Here is a 23,974-nt window from a genome sequence, read left to right on the forward strand (position 1 = left end):
AAATTAATATTTGGGATTTATACTAATTATTTCAAACAGCACTTATGTTGGCAACTCGTAGTGAACGAGTAGATGTAGTTAAATTACTTCTTGAACAAAAAGCAATCGATATTAATCTTAAAAATACTTATTAATCTCTTTTGAAGTTAATTTTAATAACATGATTTTTCTATTTTAAAATTGGTATTTATTGGAATTATTCGAAACAGCACTCGATATAGCTGTTGAAAATGGTCAAGATGAAATTGTAAAATTGCTTCAACAAAAATAAACCATTGATGATATCTTAAAAAAGAAATAGATTACTTCAGATCAATAGCATGTTAAAGAATAAAAATTAATTTAGTACTAAATCAATAATTTGTGAGTAAACTCTATAAATAACAATAGTTTAATTAGTTTTTTCGACTTCTGTGTACTGGATTTTTAAGTTTAATAAAATCGATATATATCAAATCATTAATAGATGTCAAAAGGATCTACATAAAATATTTTGGATATCAAACAATAGAATTAATTATTAAAAATGGCAATCACTAATTAATGTGTGTTTCTAAGTTTCACATGAAAAAAAATCAATTTTTTTCAAAAAAATAAATTGAAAAATCCATTTTATTGATTTTGTAAATTAAAAAAAAAATTATATGAACAAAATCAAAAATATATTAGCAAACCCTATTTAAATAATTACAGATAATGTTTGGAATAAATTTTTTCATATTATAAAACCATTTTTACTCAGGCATATGATCAAAATCATGAAGATCTAAAACATCTGTTTGTGAAACGTATTCCTTTCCTGCTGCTGTTATATGCACAACAGTCACCCTACCACCACTTCCAGAATCTCTATATGTCGCATGATAGATCGCTTTCCTTCCGAGTGCACAAGCTTCTTCTTTGGTCATATCTGATCTCCAATCAGTATCAAGAACACCAAGAGCATAAGTTGAGCCCGAACCAACAGAAAACCTTTTCCCAGCAATTCTTGAGCCGTCATTGTCGACGTAGAATATGTGTGGACCAGTATTATCATATCCACAAATCATTGATCCAATGGATAAGTTATAACCTTTGTATTGATACAAATTGTTAACAAGTATTTTGGAGGCTGCAGCAACTGTTAAAGGTTGTTGATAACGGAATTTGTGAAGTCGATATATTCTACTGAGATTACGAAGCCAATATTGACAATCTGCAGCACCACCAGCCATGGTACCAACCATGTTCGGTGCAATATCAAGAATCTTCATTACGGTTCCAGAAAAAATAAATGATCCCCCAGTAGCACGTGAATCAACAGCTACAACAATTCCTCCATCATAGATAAATGAGAGACAAGTAGTACCATGGTAAGCTGCCATACGTGTTGATCCAGGTGCATCATTAACATAATTAAAATGAAGGTGATCTTTAATAAAACCACATGGATCTTGGACTTCAGCTGGTTGAAGAGGAGCATTCTTTTCATCCTTGATATCATTATCTACCGAGGGAAGGTTCAAGCCAAACATTTGGTAATTTTTTAAAAAGGTTTGTTTGAACAATTATAGGGAAACAAAAGTGTCACCTAAAATGTAAAAAAAGTGCGCTTTTTATTTTATGCGTTATCAAAAATGATTTTATTCGTGTTTTATTTTTAAAAACGAGTAACCAAAATCATATGTTTTTAATCACATTTAATTAATGATTGTTAATTAACAATAAATAAAATACATTTTATTTTGATTTTATTGATTTAAAAAACAAAAGAATGAAAAATACAAAAACAAAAATAACAAATATAGCAATGAAATATGTAAATGAAAAAGAATCCGAATCTTTCTCATTTTCATAAATCGAAAAGTATCTATTACAATCACTAATTAATCGATTTATGTTGAATTCAGTACATTCATTAATTCGTTGAAGTGTTTCTTTTGCAGAAATCCCGATTTGAATTTGGTTCAAATGCGAAATCAACAAAAGTTTGACGTAACTATTGTATTCGTTTATGTGCAAAAGAATTTGATCCCAAACAACCAAAAGTTCTTTCAGAGGATGATGATTTAAGAACATCAAATTTATGTATTCATACGCATACGTCTCAGGCTTGATCAAATATGAGTTCAACGCAGAAAATGTTGCGCCCGAATATTTCCCCATAAATTGCAATATTTGAAAATTGAGGAATTTGTTGTTTTCAAAAATGCCAAACTTTGTTTTTTCATATAGGCCTTTAAAGAGATGGAAAATAAATGATTCTGCTATTTGTGAATTAAGATTTAAATATTGACAAAATGATAATGAAATTGTGGAAATAACCCAAACACATAGATCGTGCCCTTGAGAGTACTTATAGTTAATAATTTCTTTTTGAAAAATTTGGAAAATATTAAGAAACATTTCCTCATTGAATTTTGTTTTATCAATCTTCAATATTTTACAATATTCATTAAAAAGAGGAAAAGATGACTTTATGTCACTTAATATTTGTTCAGATATTTGATTTTTGATGTCAAATTGAAAATTACTTTTGATTTGTGAATAACTTTGATAAAGTTCTAACAATTTGTTTGCCCAATCCTTTGTTGATTTTTGAGTTTTTGGAATTAATTCTAATTGAAGAAAATAAGGAATAAGTCTTGAATAAAATTCTTTATTACAATCAACATCTTGTAAATATTGTATAGCATGTTCAAAAGTTGGCACTCCGGTTGAGTCAAGCATTTCGGATGTGATCTTATCTGATTGTTGCGTTATTTCTGTTTTTGTTCTCATCAAAGGAAATTTTACAAAAAGTGCTACAACGATACGTTTTTTCGGCCTTTTTGAAAATGGCCCACAAACTTCAGGATGAATGGTCATTTTATGGCTTCACAATGCCAACCTCGGAAGAAGCTAACGAAAGCTACTCGGAACATATTAAGCTTCTTTCTCGTTTTTCCACAGTAGAAGAATTCTGGACAGCATATTCACATATCATTCGTCCTTCATCACTTCCAAATCAAGACGCACTTCACATTTTCCGCGGCAAATCAAGGGCTATGCGTGAAGATCCAGAACATCAAGATGGTGGGTCATTTCTTTTCCGTGTTTCAAAAGGGTTAGCTTCATATTATTGGGAACAATTGATTCTTGCCCTTATTGGTGGAAGGCTTCCTGATGATGTTATCGGAATTTTAATTTCTGCTCGTCCAAAATATTACAATATCTCAATTTGGCAGAAAAATGCAGATAATGAAGAGCTCCGCATGGACATATGTAAGAAATTCTGTGAATATTTACATTTACCATTGCAAACTAGAATTGATTTTTCTAAACATAACAAAGTACTTAGTATTGAAGAAGATGGCAAACATCCAATACACTATATCTTACAAGAAGATGGGCCAGTATGTAAAGAGATTCAACCAAGGAATAAACCATCTGAAGAAAAGTCTCCATCAAACCCTGTCAATGCAACACATAACGAATAAAAATATTAAAGTTATAAATTATCTTATGTGTAATTAATAAGAAGCGTGACCTTTCATTTTAATTTTTAAATGTTAAATTTAATTTTGAAAAACTCATAATTTTCAGTTGTAATTTAGTTATGAAAGGAAACACATGACGATGTTATCTTTTCTTTTTTTTTTTTTACACGTGCGTTACTTGTGCTTTTTTTCCTAAATTTGTGAAATCTGGACTTTTTCAGTTGAAAGAAAGTGATCACATATTCAATACGTTATAAATTTTTTGTGAAGATACAATAAAAATTGAATGATTATCAAATGATGAGTCCAATTTTTAGAAATGCTCCAAGGTCGACCTCTTGTTGCATGGGAAAGTTATTTTGTCGGCGCTAAGGTATACCTCCAAATGGCATTAAAATGTAAAGACGCATCGTTGGTAGAGCCAACCCTTCAAAAAATGTCAAAATGTGTTTTAGGTCTACACTCAAAAATTGTTGGCAACAATAAAATGTTAACCCAAAAACAGGAGGTTCCAGTATGTGCAATACCAGACAATTTGAACTTAGTTGATGCTTGTCAATACATGTACGATAATCATACAAGACCAATGGATCAAACATTAGCAACTCTGGGTGCTAACAAGGATACAATTGTACTTAATGCAAGTCATATAGTTGCAGATGGCGCATATCTTTTATATTTATTCAATGCTCTTAGATATGACTCCAAGTTAAATATTCCCAACGAAATCACACCCGTAGACATAGCTTTTAGGGATCAAATCCAAAGTTCAACGGTTAGATCTAAGTTCAATATCACAGATCCAGATCTTGCTCGATATAATTCCAAAGATCCAACATTTCTTAATCTCTGTGATGTTTCTCATCAAAACGTACTTCAATCTTCCATTAAAGACTTCAAATGCTATTCGAATGGAAAAGTTCATGGGTTAACTGATAGTCTTTGGGCCAATATTCTTCTTACTATTGCAGCCATCAATGGTGATTTTGATCACAGAGCAATTTCGACCACAATAAATCTTCGCCCATACCGCGAATTCGTCGATTTTGGAATTGCATGTGCATTCTCAAGCTTAACGGTCACCGCTGATGCCGATAAGAACACAACTGTTGGCGAATTTATGAAGCGACTTCGTTCTAATTTCACGACACAAATAAATGCTGGAAATCATTTTGGATACTTAAAAGGTATTGAAAATGGAATATCGAATGATGGCATTGATGAGTTGACTGGAGCAGCATTAGAACTTTCACATGTCGGACGCTTTCAAGTTGGAGGTCCATTTTCAGATGTGTCGATTGGATGCACAACAAAGCATCAATCTATTTATGGATTATATTCATTCGTTTCTTATAGCGTTGAAGATGAAAATGGAAGAAATGATTTGGTGAGTAAAATAAGACACGACCCATGCCAAGTTACTGATGAAGATGCATTTTTATATGGAAGGACAATACACCACGCATTAAAGACAATTGATCCAAAGATAAAATGTGGAGATGCAATAGAAATATTGAAAGAATATTACAAAAAGCTTAGAAAGGAAACAAGAAGTAAGTTAATAAAGTATAGGTTTTAAATGATAAAATAATTTTTTTTTTTTTTTTTTTTTGTTTGTTTTTGTTTTTGTTTTTCTAAGAACTTCCAGAAATATATTCCACAGGCAGGTTCATGTTCGTCAGTCCAAAAAGAGCAGACAATGAATCACTTCCACTGGTGGATGACTCGGAAATTTGGTATACTTCAACAAACAATAACGAAAAGAAATTTTCTTGTTGTTTCTAATTCAAAAAGTGAAATTTCCAAACTTTATTTGATACCTCCTGGATCCTGGTTTATGGATCAATCTTTGCTCAAATTCTCGAATTTTCAAAAAATAAGTACCAAAGATCTTAGAGGATGCAAGTGTATTACTAAGGGCGAAGTTACATATATTTTTACAGGTGATAGACAAGGCTTCCTATACGTAATAATCCATAATCTCCAAAGTAATGAAATTAAAATGCTTAAAAAAATACAGGCTCACACCAATGGACTTTCAACTGTTGAATATGTACCAAAATGGAAAGGAATTGAAACAATAGTCACAGGCAGTCTTGACAAGAGTGCACGTTTCTGGCGTGTTCAAGATCTTTTAGCTGAAGGAAGTGATGTGAGCAGTTATGATATTTTTCGAGCGCAAGATAATATTTGCAGAATTGCATTATTAGGAGAACACCAACTTGCTTATCAATCTTGGGATAAACAAACTTACATAATCAGTGAGCGTGATGATAAGATTACTCTTAACCATGGTGATTTAGCATCATGGGATATTATTAAATTTTCAGATTTTTTCATAACGGCCGAAGCTAATCATTCCATTAAAGTCTGGTCCAATACAGGCAAGTTTCTCCACGAGCAAAAAGAAGCGCATTTAGAAGCTGTCCGTGGCTTATTTACATATCGTGTTAATATTTATTCATTTGGAAATGACGGAGTACTTAAAGAATGGGAACTTCATTCTCGTTCATATCTACAAGAAACTCGCTCTCTTCAAGTCACAGATTCTTATTTATATTGTTGTGATATAATTAATAATCATTGTTATCTTGGAAGCGAATCTGGTTTTATTTATGATATTGATTTACATGAATTTTGTATTAAGGATTCATATGCAACTAATACATCAATTTGGAGTATTTGCCATTTTAATATGACTGATATTTACACTGCAGAGTCCACTGGTGTTATTCATTGTTTCACAAAAGATACAAATAAACTTGCAAATCCCGAACAAGAACAATCATATTTCATTACACTTAAATCACATGAACAACACAATCAAACATTAGAAAGAATGACTCCAAGTGATTTTCCTACAACACTTGAAGATAATCCTGAGCCAGGACAAGTATATCATATAATGGAAAATGGGAAACTTCAATTTTATTTTTATAGTTTTTCATATGAAAAATGGATATGTATTGGTTACCTTAATTTCCGTGAAAAGAAACCAAAGATTTTAGACCAAGAAGGGAATTTGTGGGACACATCTTTCACTATTATGATTAATGATAATACGTCTTTACGTTGTTATTTAAATTATGATTCTGATCCTGATGAAATTGCAAATAATTTTATTCAAAAGCATAAATTACCAAATTTCTTTTTACCACAAATCAAAGAATTTATAAAGATAAATATTATGTCACAAATGCCTAAAACCACTACTAAACTAAAACAAGGAGAATTTAAAGGAGAAAATTGGTTTATCCATTATTTTGGTTTTGAAGAAACATTAACAAATGTATATAAAAATATACAAATAATTCCAAAAGAAAATTACAACGAAATTATTTCATTAACAAATAGAAGACATTTTTCAGCGGGAACTTTTAACTTATATTCTCCAAAAGATTTCCAAAATTTACCAATTAGGGGAAATGGCCGATTTTTCATTATTAAAGGTAAAGGCGGGAAATCAATTGAAGATGTATTAAGACAACAAAATGATCCAAATTATAATGGCGCGACGTTTCAATGCGCGTCTAATTTTAATTGTTTAGAATTCCCAAGTATTAACTCATGTGCAAGCGATGGTATTTCTTCATATGCAATTGATCTTACACAAGGACCAACATTAGCCATAGCTTCCCCCGCTGGTATATTATATCGTAACTATTTTATTGAGCATGATAATGTTAAAGGACAAATTAAATCCGAAATTAATTTACTTCAAAAGACGCCTATTAAAGTTATACATGGAAAAGCTGTAATTAAATCAAATGATATCGATTCGTTCAATAGATATAATTGGGAAGATGAAAATAATTATTTAGTTGGCGTACATGAAAATCTCGATGTTAATACAAATAGAGGCGATGGGAAATGGGTTTATAAAGAATCTGTGAAGGATCAAATGGTACATCAAATATTTTGCGCTGCATTTAACTTTAGAATGTGCCCGAAAACTGAACAAACTTTGAATTGGACTTATCACATGCTACGATCGGAATATAGAACAACGATTTTGGCAGCGTGGAATAACTCTCTGAAGTACCCGGGAAGAACCGGATCAAATAAATGCGTACTGACGTTGGTTGGTGGTGGAGTGTTCGATAATCCAATGGAAGTGGTGTGTAAGGCAATAGAAGCTAATGAAGACGTGATTGCGAAGTCTGGATTGGAGGTGTACTTGGTGTGTTTTGATGATAGAGCATCAACAAAAGTTTGCCCACTGTTAAATGGTTTAGTAGAAAGAACTAATGGAGGAATTTTTGATGCATGAATAAACAAATATTAAAATTGCTTTGAATTTTTCGGAGTTTTGCGAACTAATACAAAGTTTAGGCAAATTTGTCAAAATTTGAAATTTCAAATAAGTTTCTTTCCCAAAAATTTAAATCGATAATAGCGAAACGCCTTCTATAAGAGTGGAATTTATGCGGAAAATTTGATCAATATGTTAATAACGAAAAACAATTTTGTCAAATGAGCCGAAAATTCTTCTTTCCAACCTTTAACAATATTACGAGCAATGAGTCGTCTGCTCCAGTAAAATTCCAGTCAGCAGAAAAGCTGATGAATCATCAATTGCAATTGATTTTGTATTTGCATAAAAACCAAACACCCACTATCGATTTTTATTTCATTAAAATGGTATTTCGTGAAATTCAAATTCTTGAATTAAACGCGAAAAGTTGGTTTCAATCGATTCATTAAAACAATCTGCATCATCCGCATCATGAATTAGCGTTACATCTGGCAAATCACCGTTGATTTTAAACTCCATTAAGTCAGATGTAGTTTCATTATTTTCTTTTGGTATTGGAGGTGATTCTGATGGCGGTACACAAGGGACAACCTTCTGTAACGAACTGCTTTCTAATAAGATTTTCGAGAGCTGAGTCATATCAATTGTTAACATTGCCTTTTTTGCAATAGCACAACAAAGCTCTCTTGTTTTTGCATTCATGAGTTTCTGATAATTATCTGCTGTGAGCTTTGAGTGGGGTGACCAGCATGCAGCCTCAATTGCTTGGGCATGTGCTACAGCCAATTTTTCATTTTTGTTGAAAGATTCCCCTTTAGCTAAAGATATTATGTCTAGTATAGTCTTTATTTGCAAAACACATTCATTGAGGTATTTCTTTCTTCTTATATAGTTTCGTTTGAGCTTCGAATCGCTCATTCAACGTTAAGTGACATTTCTCGTTGGATAACCGCCCTCAAAAAGTTGAATAAAGAATTCAATTAAACTGCAAATTCGATAAAAATCCACTTTTTTCAATAGCATCAGTTAACATATTGCGAATGACAACTGTAACCGTATTATGAACACGTACTTCATCCATAAATCAAAAGATAAGAAGAACCTTCTCAATAATGATACGACACCCAAAGATATTAATGTATTTATTATTACGTTTGCGATATTTTTCATTGGTTATTTATAAAGATTTTTTAAATGATTATGGTAAATTTTCAAAGCGTGTATCGTTGTAACTTTTCTATTACCTACAGACGTTGTAAAAAGTAAACGTCATAAAAATGTGCGCTTTGTAAAGTTGACAAATGCAACCAAAAGTTGTAACCAATTTCCAAATAATTTCTTTGTGAATAATTATTAATATTTTATTTAGTCACTTCTTCGACCTTTTTCTGTTGTTCTATTTTCTTTCTTCCATCCGGCGTCAATTCTTCGCATATGTTTAACTTATCTGCAAACACAGAATTCCTTACCGCGATATATAGAATTGGGTATCCAGGAATTACATAGTCTGGCTGCACAAAGATATCGTTTAATGTACATTCCATACTAACTTCTAAATTCTTTTGCGCACGTGACTTTGTTGTTCTTCCCCATTGGTAATTACAACAATTAGTTACAACATATACAATAATGGAATCAATTTGATACCTTTTCTCAATGGAATCCCACGGTGGCGATTCAACTCCTTTCACAAGACCTGGAAGCATCATTGACACCAAATCAATGATTCGTGTGCTTTCGGAAACGCCTTCGATGAAATCAATTTGTAATACTTCATCATATGCAACTGCAACTGGCCAAATTGTTTCATTTTTATCTTCGTCAAAACATAAAGCAAGATCCCAATTGCCCATCCATGAGAAAGGAAGTTTTCCAACTGAGTAATTGCGTTTCTTAAAGTAATTATTACATGCATTCAAAGATTCGAGATATGAATGAGTTCGCTTTTGGATGGAATTAACTTGCTCGCTGACGTTCTTGATTACATCTTCGAACTGTTTATGCATTGGATCTTCTTCTGGAGTGATTTCAAGACCTGCTTTGGCAGCAGCTAATGATTTGTCCCAATCAGAAAGACCTTGATATGCATGAGCGGCACGAAGGAATGCACGCTTGTTGGTTTTATCATACTTGATGGCCCAGTTGGCATCCAGAACGGCTTTTTGATATTGTTGAAGACCCAATGATACAGTAGCGCGATTAGAGTGAAGAATTGATTTCAATTTTGGATCTGATGGATTTTCTTGAAGACCGCGTGTCCACCAAGAGGAGGCAGCGGGCCAATTCTGCTTGCCAGATTTATAAAGTTCGTTACCAAGCTCTTTGAAATGAAGTGCTAATGAATCATGAGTTTCATTTTCGTACATTACAGTTTGGAAACAGCTAAGATATTTATCATTATCGACGTCTTCTGGAAGATCGGTTCTAAACATTGGATGAATTCTCCAGTCTTCTTCATCTTTATCAACGCCATTCATTGCAGCTTGGTGTACCAAGTCATATGTTGCATCAATATTTCTTTGTTCGGAAGGAGTCAAAGGTTTCATTCTAAAATCTTTGGTCGGGTAAGCAACGATAATATGTCAGATGATTAAAATTCATTCATTTTTTTGAAATATAGTAGGGGTGACCCCGAAAATCGGGCATCAGCTGATGTAAGTATTTAGATCGATTCTCAATTTAAATATATTAAGTATCAATTTCATAATTTATATGCTAAAAAATAATATAGATTTAATAATGATGCAAATTGTTTCTAACAAGCTAGATGTTGGTTTTAGAATATCAGTCATAGTAAGGGATATTATGCCTCATGATATTGCATTTTATTATGGTTTTATGGGGTTGCTCCCGGATTTGAAAGGAATTAAACGTATCGGATTTTTCGATTTCGTAAACCATGCAAATGAAACATGTTTTTCAATGCCTATTCAATTATTTTCATGTTTGTGAGAAAATATTTGCTCATTCAATTGTGTTTCAATCGAAATAATTTCGCCTAAAATATTCTATGAAAATAAAAAATGACATATACTATACAACGAAAATTTGAATGCTTGCGAAAATTCTTAATATTATAATATTGAATTAATTCAATTTTCAATCAACAATTCGTATCGTTGCATTCATAATACCCGTTTTATATTATATCAATAACCACGTGCAATGGGTTCTCGAAATATGTAAAGCATGTAGAAAGTCGAATGTTTTTTATGACATATCATAAAAATGTTTAAAAAGTTCTAATTTCCCCTTACATTTTTTACATAATGGGAATAGTTCCAAGCCAAAACATTGAAGAAAATTTCAAACAAGGCACTGGAATAAAAGAAAGTCAGGATATAATTCCATTCAAAGAAAGTATTCGAAACTTACAACTGCTTGAAAAGTATATTTTTTCATTGAATGAAAACAATATTCAAGAAACATCTGAATCAACGATGAAATTATTCAATAAAAGTTTTCCATATACATGGCACCTTGTAATTTGTCGATTGATATTCGCTTCTTGTATATCACAAGATAAAACATTAACATATTTTTAGATTATTTAAAACTAATTGATAAAAAAGAAGAAGAAATGTCTGATCAAAGTTTTGACAGAATTCTTAATGTATTAACACAATTCATTCTTACATTAACGTCACGCGAATCTGATTACATTCTAATGAAAATGTATGAACAAAACATAGTTAATCAAAGCATTATACAAAGAAAAAAAATCAATTATTTTGCACATTTCTTATCTGATAAAACAATCAATATAATAAAATACAAAAAAAATAATATTATTTTTAGTGCAGTTCTACAACGTGTTAAAGAAAATTATTTGGAATTGCATAAGCAATTAATTAAAGAAGGAGTTAATTCAAATGAAATCTCAAAAATAATTCGAAATGATGAAATAGAAAAACTTCAAGAAATATCATCGCAAGCAAATTTTAATTTTAATCAAAAAGTTGAACCATCACTTTATGAAAGATGTTCTTTTATTAATCAAGAAAATGTTTCGTTAATTGATTATGCAGCATTTTTTGGATGAGTTAAATGTTTTAAATATTTACTTATGAATGGTTCTAAAATAGATAACACTGGTAAATATGCAATTGCAGGTGGAAATCTTGAAATTATTCATTTATGTCAGCAAAGTTGTGCAACATTTAAAGATACATATGAAACAACAATTCAATTTCATCAAAATGATGCTTTTAATTATCTCTATGAAAACAAAATTGAAGAAATTAATAATTTAACTTATTTAGGAATTAGATGTATTAAATATGATAATTATGAAATCTTTTCATTTTTGGAAAATGAGGGAATGGAAATAGATATGATCATTATTAACGAAACAATAAGAATTGGAAACATATTCTTTGCTAATTATTTTCTTGAAGGAAAAAATTATCCAAAAAATAGTTTTTTTTTTAGTTTGAATTCAAGAAATGTCGAATTTATACGATATTTAATTGAGAAAAAGGATTACTTCTTGAACAAAAGGGAATTAATGTTAATGCTAAGGATAATTATTTATTTTATTTAGTATTGATTTTAATAATTTTATATTACAAAATAATATTTGGAAATTATTTAAATTATTTAAAACAGCACTTATTAAAGCAAGTGAAAACGGTCATACAGAAATTGTTAAGTTGCTTCTTGAACAAGAAGGAACTAATGATGACAAGAAAAGTGAAAATAGTACTGAAGAATAAAAACAAAATTTGATGATAAAGTTTTTGAGGGAAATTTGAACATTTTAAAACAAATTTGATAATTATAGTATAAATTATAAATATAGATATTTATCCAAAAATAGGTAGATTATATACTGTTTAGATTTGACAACATTCACCCTTTAAAATTTTAATTAAGATAAAAACTATTTGTATAACTAACATTACAGACACAACTAATAAGTCAATTCCAAGAACTAAAGTAACTTTGGCTGCAGAAGAACAATCTGGATCATTAATGATATGTCGCATTTAGGGCTGACAGAAAAGCTTATCAACACACGCAAGCAACACGCATTTCGGCAATTTATAAAGCGCAAAAAAAAAATCTTGGAGTACCCACACTGTGACTTCCACAGCAAACCGATAGAACTTTTTGATATAAGCTATATACAATGCATTGTATTCAAAAAGTTGAGAACGCCGTTTATCCAAGAACGATAAACGATAGAGCTTTTTGGGCTTGTTGATTCACTGATGTGCATGCACGTTTATGATTCAATTAAAAACGATCGTCGTTTCGATGACATGTTTTCTCGTCAAAAGCGACTTTTTCACACCAAAAACAACGTCACTATAAATATATCAACAATGAATCCACGTATCATCTCCATCATGGCAGCAAATTTGCTTTGACATTAGCTTCATAAATTTTAAAACATATGAAAGCTGGATAATTTTTCTTTTGAATATTTTGAATATAGTTCAACTTACATTGAATAAATTGTAAATCTGTAAAAAATTAAATAAAGTTTAGATTTTAAAGTGTCGCTAATACAGCACTTTTTGTCTATAGAAAAGTGTCTATGTATTGAACAAATCCAATTGTCCATGTAAACTATTTAAAAATCGAATCTCACTTTTCGCAATGAGTAACGCTGCATTGATTGAGATTGGTGATGATGTTACATCCCAACTTGCAAACTTCAAAAGTGATGAATCAAAGCGTGCCATTCAACTTACAATTGAAAATGAAGTCCTTCAAGTTGTCAGAACTGTTCCAGCAACATCATCCATGGAAAATGATTTTGATGGTCTTCAAGATATCCTTGAACAATCAAAACCATCTTACATCATTATTCATTTGAAGAAGGATCCAGATTATCCAGAATTTGTTTTAATTGTTTTCATTCCACCAAAATGCCCAATTCGCCCACGTACAATTTTTGCTTCCTCCCGCTCAACAGTTCAACGTTATCTCAACCAAATTTTCGTGAACTTAGGTGATTATTTTGTTGACAATATAGCCGAAGTTACATTCAAAGCATTTCTCCATGTAACAACAAAGGACGAAGCTTCCATGACAATAGATGAAATCCAACAAAAGAAGGAAGCTCAAGAAAACACAGTTTCCCAAGTTTCATTACCAACACATGATACATTTACATGGCCAGTTGCTGATGATCTCTTAGATCTCCTCAGGCAGTTTGCCAGTGGAAGCGGACCAACAGTTGTTGCCGGAATGGCATCAAATACTGGTGGAGCCATATCTACTGCAGGCACAGGAAACTCGCTCTCTGACATCGACAACTCAGCTCCGCGCTACATCGCTATCAACTATGATAACAAAGGAGAGAAATTGAAAGTCTTTGTATTGTATTGCCCCGATAATGCAAAGTCGAGAGAAAAAATGATGTCTTCCACTTGCAAGCACAGCTTCATCAAGGGATGTTCCGAAGTCGGTCTTGAGTTTGATAAGTTCTTCGAAATCAGAGATGAAAGAGATTTCAATGATTCGAACTTGGATCTTTTAATCAACCCAGTCCACGAAACTCACGGCTATGGCGAGATCAAGGTTCACCGTAAGCCAAGAGCTCCTGGACGAAAGTAAATAAACTGAGGTGAATCTTATTTGAAATTGAAGTAAACTTTTTGAATTGTTAAATGGTTGTAGCTGCAAATTATCAACGCTGGTTTAAATTTGGGATTTATAAGATTAAACATTAAATACTAACAACAAACAAAGACAAAAAACATGTATATACCGTTGGGACAAATTCAAAAAATATGAAAATATGATGATATCAATTTGGGATATAAAACCTATATCCTTTAACAGAAGTCAATATTTTTCTTTAAGAGTATGGGTTACTAAAAAAAATCATCATTATGACTTTAGGAATGCTAAGCATATGAATTATAATTTTTAGACAGTTGATAAACGGTTATATTCCATTTCACCCCTCAAAATGTAAATTGTAAATTTTACAAACGAAAAGAAAAAACGCCCATATTTTTTAGAAAAAGTTGATTTAATTCAAAGAAAAAAGGACTTTGGATGGAAATATTGAATACGTAATGGAATTTTTCAATTCTTTCACAGTCGGATTTTAATTTTTAATAATGACACATCGATTGAAAGATAAAATTCTTCGTTAATTAAAGGTGCAAGAAGACCCAAAAAATTATCTTTTACAGTCAAACAAAAACAAAGGCATTGATAAAAAAATTTAATTTCGGAAAATTAAAACATTATCCTGAATTTATTGCGATGATTTATTCGAGTTATTTCAAAGCATTCTGAAAAATCTTGGTAATTTCACGAAGAATCTTCTTTGTATGGTTTTAGGTTTCGAAATTTTTTCAAAATATCGTTTTGAATTTGAATACCTCTAAGAATAAAAAAAAAATTTCAATAGTTATTTCTCGTATAAACTTATCAAAAAAGTCTTTCAAAATTCATTGAATATACGACTATCTAAAAGTGGCATAAAAAATGGAGGAAGAACCATCAATATCAGTACAATTATCTCCTGTTTCAAACTTCAAGGTTAATGCATCAGATTTTAAGACTATAAAGCAAATTGGATCTGGAGCTTATTCAAATGTTTATCTTGCAATTCATCTTCCATCAAATTACCAAGTTGCTTTAAAAGTATTAACATCAAAAAAACTCGAAGGAACCGCAAAAACATATTTTATCAGAGAAGTTATGGTTTTAGCTTCATGTAATAATCCATTTTTAATACAATTGTTAGGATATACTGATACCTACCCATATTGCATTGCAACACCTTATGTTGGAAATGGTTCTCTTTTTGATGCTTTAAAACACAAGCCAGGTTCACCACAAATCGATAATACTCAAAAGACAATTATTGCAATGTGCATTGCAAATGGTATGGCATCATTGCACGAACTATCAATTATTCATCGTGACTTAAAGTCACTTAATATTTTACTTGATAATAATTGTTTACCCAAAATTATTGATTTTGGAATTTCACGTTTTCGTGGTCAACAAGATGAACTTGTTACTGTTACTATTGGTACCCCACATTGGATGGCTCCTGAAATGTTTCATTCAGAACATTATGATAATAAAGTTGATGTTTATTCGTTTGCAATTCTTTTATGGGAAATGCTCACTGAAGAAACACCATTTGAAGGATTAACTCTTTTTCAGATCATGCTTGGTGTTACCCAAAACAATCAAAGGCCACCGCTTCCAGATGATGTTCCAGATGGACTTCGGCAACTTATTGAAAATTGTTGGGAAAATGATCCAAAAGATCGTCCTACATTTTCTGAAGTTTTCCAATCCTTTAAAAATCATGAAGCCTTTTTTGAAAATACAGATTTCGACAAAGTTGATGAAATCTATAATTTTATTAAAAATAAAGAGCAACAACAAAGCCTACAAGAGTTCCAAGAAAAGCAAGAGTTATCACATCTTGTACAACGTATAGAACAAGAAGAAATAACTCAAACAAATTCAAGCCTCACAAAACTGAAAAGTGCCGCAGTTAACGGCCACCACCGATCACGTCGGTCTCGACATCGAAATGATTATTTTGATAATGATTTCCAAGATAATTTCAGTAGTGGTAGTCATCGTAGTCGAAGGGCTAGACGAGAACGGATTTCGTATGACGCAGACATTGATACAACTCAAGATATAATTAGTGCACCATATGTGAAATATAATTCATATGTACCACTTTTAAATGAATCACAAATAGCGATTAGTTATGCAGTTTCTAATAATAATAATTTATTGACATTAGATATGAGTGGTATTTATGATCCATTTTCATCAAACTTCTCAAAGAACTTACGTTATATTGTTTCACGAATTACTACGTATCAAATTGATGAATTCTTTCATATCATTGATGATAACTTACGCCAAGGATTAGATGAAGAAACGACGTTATGTATTTATCAAAACATATATAAATTACTTAAAAAGAATCCGAAGTTTTTACCGATGTTATTAGAATCTGAATGCATTAATAACATTTCATGTTACACTCCACAGTTATGCAAACCATTATTACAAATTATATTATTAATTGCTAGAAATGAACAAGAATTAACACCGTTACGAATTCTTAATGAATTATTCCAATATTCGAGTGAATATTCGAAACAACTTGTTTATTTGTTATCACAATTTCATATTAACTTTAAAGGAAATCCGAATTTCCAAATGATAGTTCAATTATATGTTGCACATTATATTAATTTATTAGTCACTAAAGACGCAGTTAATTTTTTAATTATATTATATCAAATATATCGTAGTCAGCCAACATTTACATTTATCTCGAAAGTGTTTACTAAAGCATTGTTATCAAATGAATCCGAAGTAATAACAATTAGTTATAAATGTCTATGTTCAATGCCATTTGACATTAATCGTTTACCTTTAGAAGTTATTGTAAATCATTTCCAATATTTCCCATTAGAAGCGACATCCATTATAGCGCGATTACCAAACTTACCAAATAGTACACGTTTAGTTAATGGTTTATTATTAGCAGTGAATAATATATCATTAGCATTATATTTGTTATGTAAAATCACAATGACATTAAAAGGCTCATTAATATTAATCGAAAATAATCATTGGTTAGAGCCTAAAAAGATTAATATTGATTCGAAATTAAAAATATTTTTATCAATATTTCAACATAATGAATTAAGACTTAGTTTAATACATTTACCTTATGTAATAGATATGTTTTTTGAGGTTATCGAAAATTGTTCTTTCGAATCAATTCAAGCAATTGTTACATCAATTAGAAGAATTAGTGCACAATCACCAGATTTTATAGAGTTATTAAGTCAAAGAGGTTTTCTACATGAGTTTATTCAAACAGCTTTCGTACAACCAAATGTCGAAATGGCAAATTGCGGTCTATTGTTGTTTGATAACATTGCACGTGTTTCTTACGTAAGCGATTATTTGGATATAATTCCTTACTTCCCGACTTTGTTAAGTAACCAACAATTACAAAATAACGCAATTTGTACAATGGTAATATTGACAATGTATCAACAGACATTGCCAGTTTTTATCAAATATAATATACCGGAAATAGTAAGAAAATTGAAATTACCAAAATTGGAACAATATAAAAACCTATTTTTGGATCAATTTACATAAAAAATCCGCGATGCTGTTTAATCAGCATTGAGATGGAATTTATTTCTTTTGTTAATAAAAACGCTAGAAATAATAGAAATAATTTGTTTTGTTGTTAAATGAGTGTCTTTGTGTGCATTTGGTATTAAGAATTTCCCAAAAAATATTTGTTATTTCTTTTCCATGTACAATTTTATTATTTATTATATCAATGATCATGTTTTATGAATAGGTAATAATGTTTGGAAGATCTCAAACATTCAATCAAATATGACTCAAAAATCAGTAACTCTGTTCTAAAAATGTATGAAGGAATCGAAATAAATCATTCATAGTTAAAATTCCACATATTCATGAATATGTTATGATAAAACAATATGTTTATGTGTCCGATATTACACGTGTATTTCAAAACTTACCCGAGCATTTATAAATGGAAAAATGAAGGAATCAAAATAAATCACACATAGTTAAAAAACCACATATTCATTATTGTTATGATAAAACAATATGTTTATGTGTACGGTATTATCTTAAAAATATATTTCCTGAAGTATCAATAAAAAATAAAAAATTTTTATTAATATTTTCGATTAACAAATATTTAATCATGAAAACATTTTTCATTATTCGTCATTCATCAATTTGCACTTGTTTGGACACTTTCCACTACCGCAGCAGCACACGGCCATCTGCGGCGCGACTTTTTCCAAATCGTGTCCCTTATGGCATTGCTTTGTGCATTCTCCGCAGCACACCTCGTTCTCCTTCATTTTGCACGTGTTGCACCTGAACACTTCTCCCATCGCAACGAAATGTTTTCCATTTTTCTTACATGTGCATTCATGCGGCTGCAGCATCAGCGGCAACTTACAATATTTACCGCATTGGCATTCCATATCAGAAATGTCTCCTACGCATTCGACGCTATGTCCCATGTGGCAGAGCATAGCGCAGTGTTCGCAAATGTTCTCGACGCCGCATGTAGTGCACTTGAACCCGAGCTGTGACTTCGCGCACACGCACTCAATGGGCTCGATCTTAGATGCGAGTTTGCAGCGTGGAGTGCGCCTGCGCGCGTGCTCACATCCGCCGCACTCGTTTCCGCATTGGTGCTCACACCCATCACAGCCGTGGCCGTGCTCACATCCGCAGTGCCCGCCGCAGCACCGCTTCTGCGCCTTCGGATGTGACATCGACGTGCCGCAGCAGCACAGCGCGCACTTGCCTTCATCCGCCAAGCAGACGTCGTGCGACGCGTGGCACACTCGCGCGCACGCTTCGCACACAACCAAATTACCGACGATTCCGCACGTGCTGCAATAGTACATTTTCTGTTTCACATATTTGACTCCGTTTTCTTGTATTGAGCATTTGTTTTCCTTTGTCTTCATTAGCTTACACGGATACGCACAGTCGCCGGCGCCGCAGTCGCAGTAAAAGTCGGGAACGTTTTTGATTTCGACTAAATCGTGCCCTTTGTGACACACCTTAGCACACTCTTCGCATACGCCACTTCCATTATCAATTCGACACGTGCGACATTGGAACATTCGCTCGTGTGGCGCATATTCTTTGCCTGTTTGCTCAAACGTGCAATGTCCTTCGACGGGTTTGATAATTTGTCGTGGAATTATCATTGGAAGTTTACAATGTTTTCCGCATTCGCATTGCGTATTACTACTTTCGCCTTCAATTTCGAATATTTCATGTCCATTATGACAAAGTTGTGCGCATGATGAACAAATAGATGTGTTACAGGTATTGCAAATGTATTTTATCGTTTTGTCGCATTCGAGTTTTAGAGAAGATTCACTTCCTTGGAAAAATTGGCATTGAAATGGATTATGGAGAAATGCACAATCACAACAAAAAGAGGATTTCTCCCCACAATCAATGCAGTAATGACCTCTGTGACACAATTTGGCACATGCTTCGCAAAGGCCATTGTTTTCATCCATGCCACATGTGACACAACGATAAACATGTTGACGTGTAAATTGAAGTCCATCTCGCTTAAAAGTGCATATATGAGGGGGATCGGGTGGAGGCATAATTTTACAGGGAGAAAGACCATAACCACTGCCACAATCACATTTTTGATTGACAATGTCGTAGAGTGAAATAACATGGTCTTTGTGGCATTTGAGGGCGCATGACACACAGCAGATTACACCACATTCTTCACAGAAGAAAGTGAGTTGTTTTGATCCATTGGGATTTATCATATTTGAACATTTCATCTCGGATATTGGTGGCCTACACTTACATTCTCCAAATGTGCCACAGTCACAGTAACCATATGCATCTTTTGAAATTAATACTAATTCATGCCCTTCATGACATGTTTTGGCGCATACTTCGCATATACCATAATCGTCAACAATACCACATGTTTTACAACTGTATATTGGTTGTTTGATGATCGGATTTTTTTGAACAAGAGTGCAAAGACTTGGTTCCATTGGCAAATTTGTGTCAGTTTTTGTAAAAATTTGCAGAAAAAATTCCTAAAAAATTACCATTATTTATTTATATCTAGCTTTGATTGAATACAATACTTAAAGAAGTCAAAGCGCATTGCCTTAAGATTGTTTAAAAAATGATCTTATATTATATCACTAAATTAAATTTAATCTTCTACTGCTCTTATATTTTTCTAGAAGCTAATTTAATTCATTTATTCTATTATGAATTTAATATATTAAATATAAATATTTATTTCAAGCAATTAATTAAATAAAATTTTCATTTTACATAATATTTTTGCAAAAAAAAAATTATGAAGAATTTGGTTTTAGGATACGATGAAATAATACAAGAAAAAAGGTAAGGATTCTTTGTTTTCATTTATCATTATAACTTTTCAAGAATTTTTGTAATGGTTGTATATTTAGATGAATCAAAATGATATTATTTCTTATGTTTTGTGCCTTAGTTTTGATGTATTTGAGGATATCTTATATGCATGAATAGATTTTTTGATAAACAAATTATTTTTAATCAAAATATTGTGATTTATATTCGTTTACATCAAAAAGAAGAAAAACTTGAGTTTTATGTTTTCTTTTTTGCTTTTTATACTTTTGATTACATTCTTTCTACAAAAAACCCTAAAAATATTAATTGAAAAAAATGGTTATTAATAGAGATATAAAAAATTACTTTTATGATATGTCGACGTATCATATGATTCCCAAGCCAGATTTTATTGAAATTGATGATGAACTCCAATTTGAATATAATCTCGCTATACATAAATTAATTACACATAAGCAACTTTCAGAATTTATCAAAAACGATCAATTGTTTTTGGATAAATTTAAAAAAATTGCTATTATTGATGTAAGATTTTATTATGAATTTTTAGGTGGAAAAATAATAGGCGCAAAAAATATTAGAACAAAAAAGGAACTAATAGAATTATATAACTCATATAAAGACACAGGAAAAGAAATAGCTATAATTTTTCATTGTGAATTTTCAAAAGAAAGAGGTCCTAAAGTAATGGAATTGTTTCGAAAATATGATAGAGAAATGAATAATTATCCAAATCTTTCATTCCCAAACATTTATTTATTGGAAGGAGGTTATAAAGAATTTTATTTACATTACCCTGAATTATGTTGTGGTGGATATGTTTCAATGAGAGATCAACAATTTATAGAAAATGGTGAATTAAGAAAATGTACAACATTTTTTAGAAAAAATATGACTGAAGAAAACTTTTTATCAAATCATAACAGATTCTCATTCTTATTTAATTTATTTGACCTTTCAATAGATGAAATTAATTTTAATTTTGAATTTAGCAATCAGATATAATATTTATTTCATTAAAAAAAAATTTCTTTAAAAACATAAAAGAACTTCTTGTTATAACAAAAAAACAAACCCTCAAAAGAAAAACACCCTGGTTTATTTGATTTCCAAATTTGAATTTGACTTAATAAAAATTAATTTAATTCAAATCAACGGTCACATTAACTAATGGAATGAGGTTCTTTACATTGTCAATATATCAACAAAGTCACCTCTAAGCATCCAAAAAAATTAGTTAGGCTCAATTGAGCCTTTTTTTAGCTTTTTCTAAACTTAAATACGTTGTGTAATGCATTCAATTTTTTTGTACATTGGCAGAAGAGAGAAATGGACCTTTCTTTAGATCAATTCGAAATCATCAGAACTATAGGCGTTGGGTCATTCTCTCATGTAGAACTTGCCTTCCATATTCCATCTCAGATTTATTGCGTGCTTAAAATTATGAGCAAAGAAAGAATTATCGAACTCAATCAGAAAGAACATGTTATTAACGAAGTATACACATTACGCGATGTACAACACCCTTTTGTTGTAACTCTGCATGGAACTTTCCAAGATGACAGAAATGTTTATTTAATGCAAGAATTTATTGCAGGCGGTGAAGTTTTTTCTCACTTACGTACCCTTCAGTGTTTTGATCTTGATGTTACACGCTTTTATGCTGCAGAAATTCTTCTTGTATTTCAAATGCTCCATTCAAAAGGATATGTTTACAGGGACTTAAAACCAGAAAACCTTGTATTCAATGCCGAAGGCCACATCAAATTTATCGATTTTGGATTTGCAAAACGAATTGTTGATAGAACATATACTCTTTGTGGAACGCCAGAATACCTAGCACCAGAGATTATCAGAGGTGAAGGGTCTTCATTTTGTAGTGATTGGTGGGCGTATGGAATTTTAATATATGAATTTTTGGTTGGCCAGACACCTTTCGTCGATGAGAACGAAAACAAAATGTATCAAAAGATTTGTCGAGGGCAAGTGTATTTCCCAGATTATATCGATCCAATTACAGCAGATTTTTTGGAAGGCCTTTTAACGGTTGACGCCACACATCGTTTGGGCTGCACAGCGATTGGGGCAGAAGAAATAAAACAGCATCAGTGGTTCCAGGGAATTGATTGGAGCAAGGTCTATCATATGAGATATCAACCGCCATTGGTGCCGATTGTTGAAGATGATGGCGATTCGAGTAACTTCGCAGATTATTCAGATCCTGCTACTATACAGGAAGTAGTTGCAACGCGACCTTTTGACGTTTATTTCGAGGGATTCTAAGTAAAATAAATTTGAAAGTTCATCGATTATTTTCTATAAACATATGTATCTTTTATAATATAAAGGCATCTAAAGCCAAACAAGCTGATATTACACGTTTTTATCTGTAAAAATGTGATTTTTCAACAGAGAAAAAAATTTTGTATTTTGATATGTTTACAAATTTTAATTGGGGTGCCCTGATTACAACGCCTGAACAACGACATGTTATGTGAAATATTAATGGATGAAGAAAGAAATGTTGATCTTATACTTGAAAATTTATTTAATTTAGAAATCCCTGTTTCAAAACAAACTTTTAGTGAAATGTCAAGGTACAGAGCAGAACTTCCATTTAATTTTGTATATCGTTGTGCTTTGATTCTTCAACAGATATCACGAATTGAACTTCAACCACATGAAGTTCAAAGAATGGAGTTAATTACAAACTTAATGTCAGCAACTATTTCTACTAAACTTTTTCAAGAACAATGGATCACAAATAATCAAGAAGAAAAGAAAAATATAATCAAAGATCTTTTTGCAAAAACACTTGGTAATCCATATCATATCATGTCTCAAAATGCATGTTTTTCACTTTCACGAATCGCAATAATTTCACTTATTAATAATGAATGGCTTTCATTTTTTGATGACATGAAGTCACTTATTTTTTCTGAATCTGTAGGTGATGGTTATCAAATTGCAAATTCCATTAAGTTAATTCAGGATGTTATTGATTCCAATATCATTACTCCAAATTATCCAAAATTTGACTCAGTCACATCATTTATTTACTCGCTTTTATTGTATGATTGGAAAAGCATATTCACTGAAGATTTTGAGTCATATTCAAATATCCAAATTAATGTACTTAAACTTTTCAAAAGTTCATTTCATCTTTTAACCAAATTTTTAAACTTGCAAAACTATTGCACACAAATTATCTCGTTTCTTTTAACATTACCTGATGAACTTAGTGAATATACATATGATATCTTAAGTCTAATATTTGATAATTCATATCGTATAATTTCACCAATTAACAACAAAAACAATTTTGAACCACTTA

At 31.4% G+C, this 23,974-nt stretch overlaps 8 protein-coding genes across 8 annotated transcripts; 5 read left to right on the forward strand and 3 right to left on the reverse strand.

Annotated features, from left to right (window-relative positions):
- Positions 1–734: 734 nt before the first annotated feature.
- Positions 735–1,514, reverse strand: GO595_002673 (proteasome subunit beta type 5; the record flags this gene model as incomplete). The annotated part of the gene is made up of 1 exon (XM_067915608.1): positions 735–1,514. The coding sequence occupies one exon, from the start codon at positions 1,512–1,514 to the stop codon at positions 735–737; it is 780 nt and encodes a 259-aa protein (XP_067776474.1).
- A 1,302-nt stretch (positions 1,515–2,816) lies between these two features.
- Positions 2,817–3,458, forward strand: GO595_002674 (Eukaryotic initiation factor 4E family protein; the record flags this gene model as incomplete). Its single annotated transcript, XM_067915609.1, has 1 exon — positions 2,817–3,458. The coding sequence occupies one exon, from the start codon at positions 2,817–2,819 to the stop codon at positions 3,456–3,458; it is 642 nt and encodes a 213-aa protein (XP_067776475.1).
- Positions 3,459–3,777: 319 nt separating this feature from the next.
- On the forward strand, positions 3,778–7,728 carry GO595_002675 (uncharacterized protein; the record flags this gene model as incomplete). The annotated part of the gene is made up of 2 exons (XM_067915610.1): positions 3,778–5,024; positions 5,409–7,728. The coding sequence occupies 2 exons, from the start codon at positions 3,778–3,780 to the stop codon at positions 7,726–7,728; spliced, it is 3,567 nt and encodes a 1,188-aa protein (XP_067776476.1).
- Positions 7,729–9,074: 1,346 nt separating this feature from the next.
- On the reverse strand, positions 9,075–10,259 carry GO595_002676 (tetratricopeptide repeat domain 4; the record flags this gene model as incomplete). Its single annotated transcript, XM_067915612.1, has 1 exon — positions 9,075–10,259. The coding sequence occupies one exon, from the start codon at positions 10,257–10,259 to the stop codon at positions 9,075–9,077; it is 1,185 nt and encodes a 394-aa protein (XP_067776477.1).
- A 3,058-nt stretch (positions 10,260–13,317) lies between these two features.
- Positions 13,318–14,280, forward strand: GO595_002677 (actin depolymerizing protein; the record flags this gene model as incomplete). Its single annotated transcript, XM_067915613.1, has 1 exon — positions 13,318–14,280. The coding sequence occupies one exon, from the start codon at positions 13,318–13,320 to the stop codon at positions 14,278–14,280; it is 963 nt and encodes a 320-aa protein (XP_067776478.1).
- Positions 14,281–15,165: 885 nt separating this feature from the next.
- Positions 15,166–16,351, forward strand: GO595_002678 (TKL family protein kinase; the record flags this gene model as incomplete). The annotated part of the gene is made up of 2 exons (XM_067915614.1): positions 15,166–16,216; positions 16,296–16,351. 2 exons carry the CDS (start codon positions 15,166–15,168, stop codon positions 16,349–16,351), a joined length of 1,107 nt encoding a protein of 368 aa, XP_067776479.1.
- Positions 16,352–18,446: 2,095 nt separating this feature from the next.
- On the reverse strand, positions 18,447–20,285 carry GO595_002679 (Zinc finger in N-recognin family protein; the record flags this gene model as incomplete). The annotated part of the gene is made up of 1 exon (XM_067915615.1): positions 18,447–20,285. The coding sequence occupies one exon, from the start codon at positions 20,283–20,285 to the stop codon at positions 18,447–18,449; it is 1,839 nt and encodes a 612-aa protein (XP_067776480.1).
- Positions 20,286–21,969: 1,684 nt separating this feature from the next.
- Positions 21,970–22,923, forward strand: GO595_002680 (Pkinase-domain-containing protein; the record flags this gene model as incomplete). The annotated part of the gene is made up of 1 exon (XM_067915616.1): positions 21,970–22,923. The coding sequence occupies one exon, from the start codon at positions 21,970–21,972 to the stop codon at positions 22,921–22,923; it is 954 nt and encodes a 317-aa protein (XP_067776481.1).
- Positions 22,924–23,974: the final 1,051 nt, after the last annotated feature.

The sequence above is a fragment of the Histomonas meleagridis genome (assembly GCF_020186115.1).
Source record: "Histomonas meleagridis strain 2922-C6/04-10x chromosome Unknown contig_20, whole genome shotgun sequence".
Taxonomy (NCBI): domain Eukaryota; phylum Parabasalia; order Tritrichomonadida; family Dientamoebidae; genus Histomonas; species Histomonas meleagridis.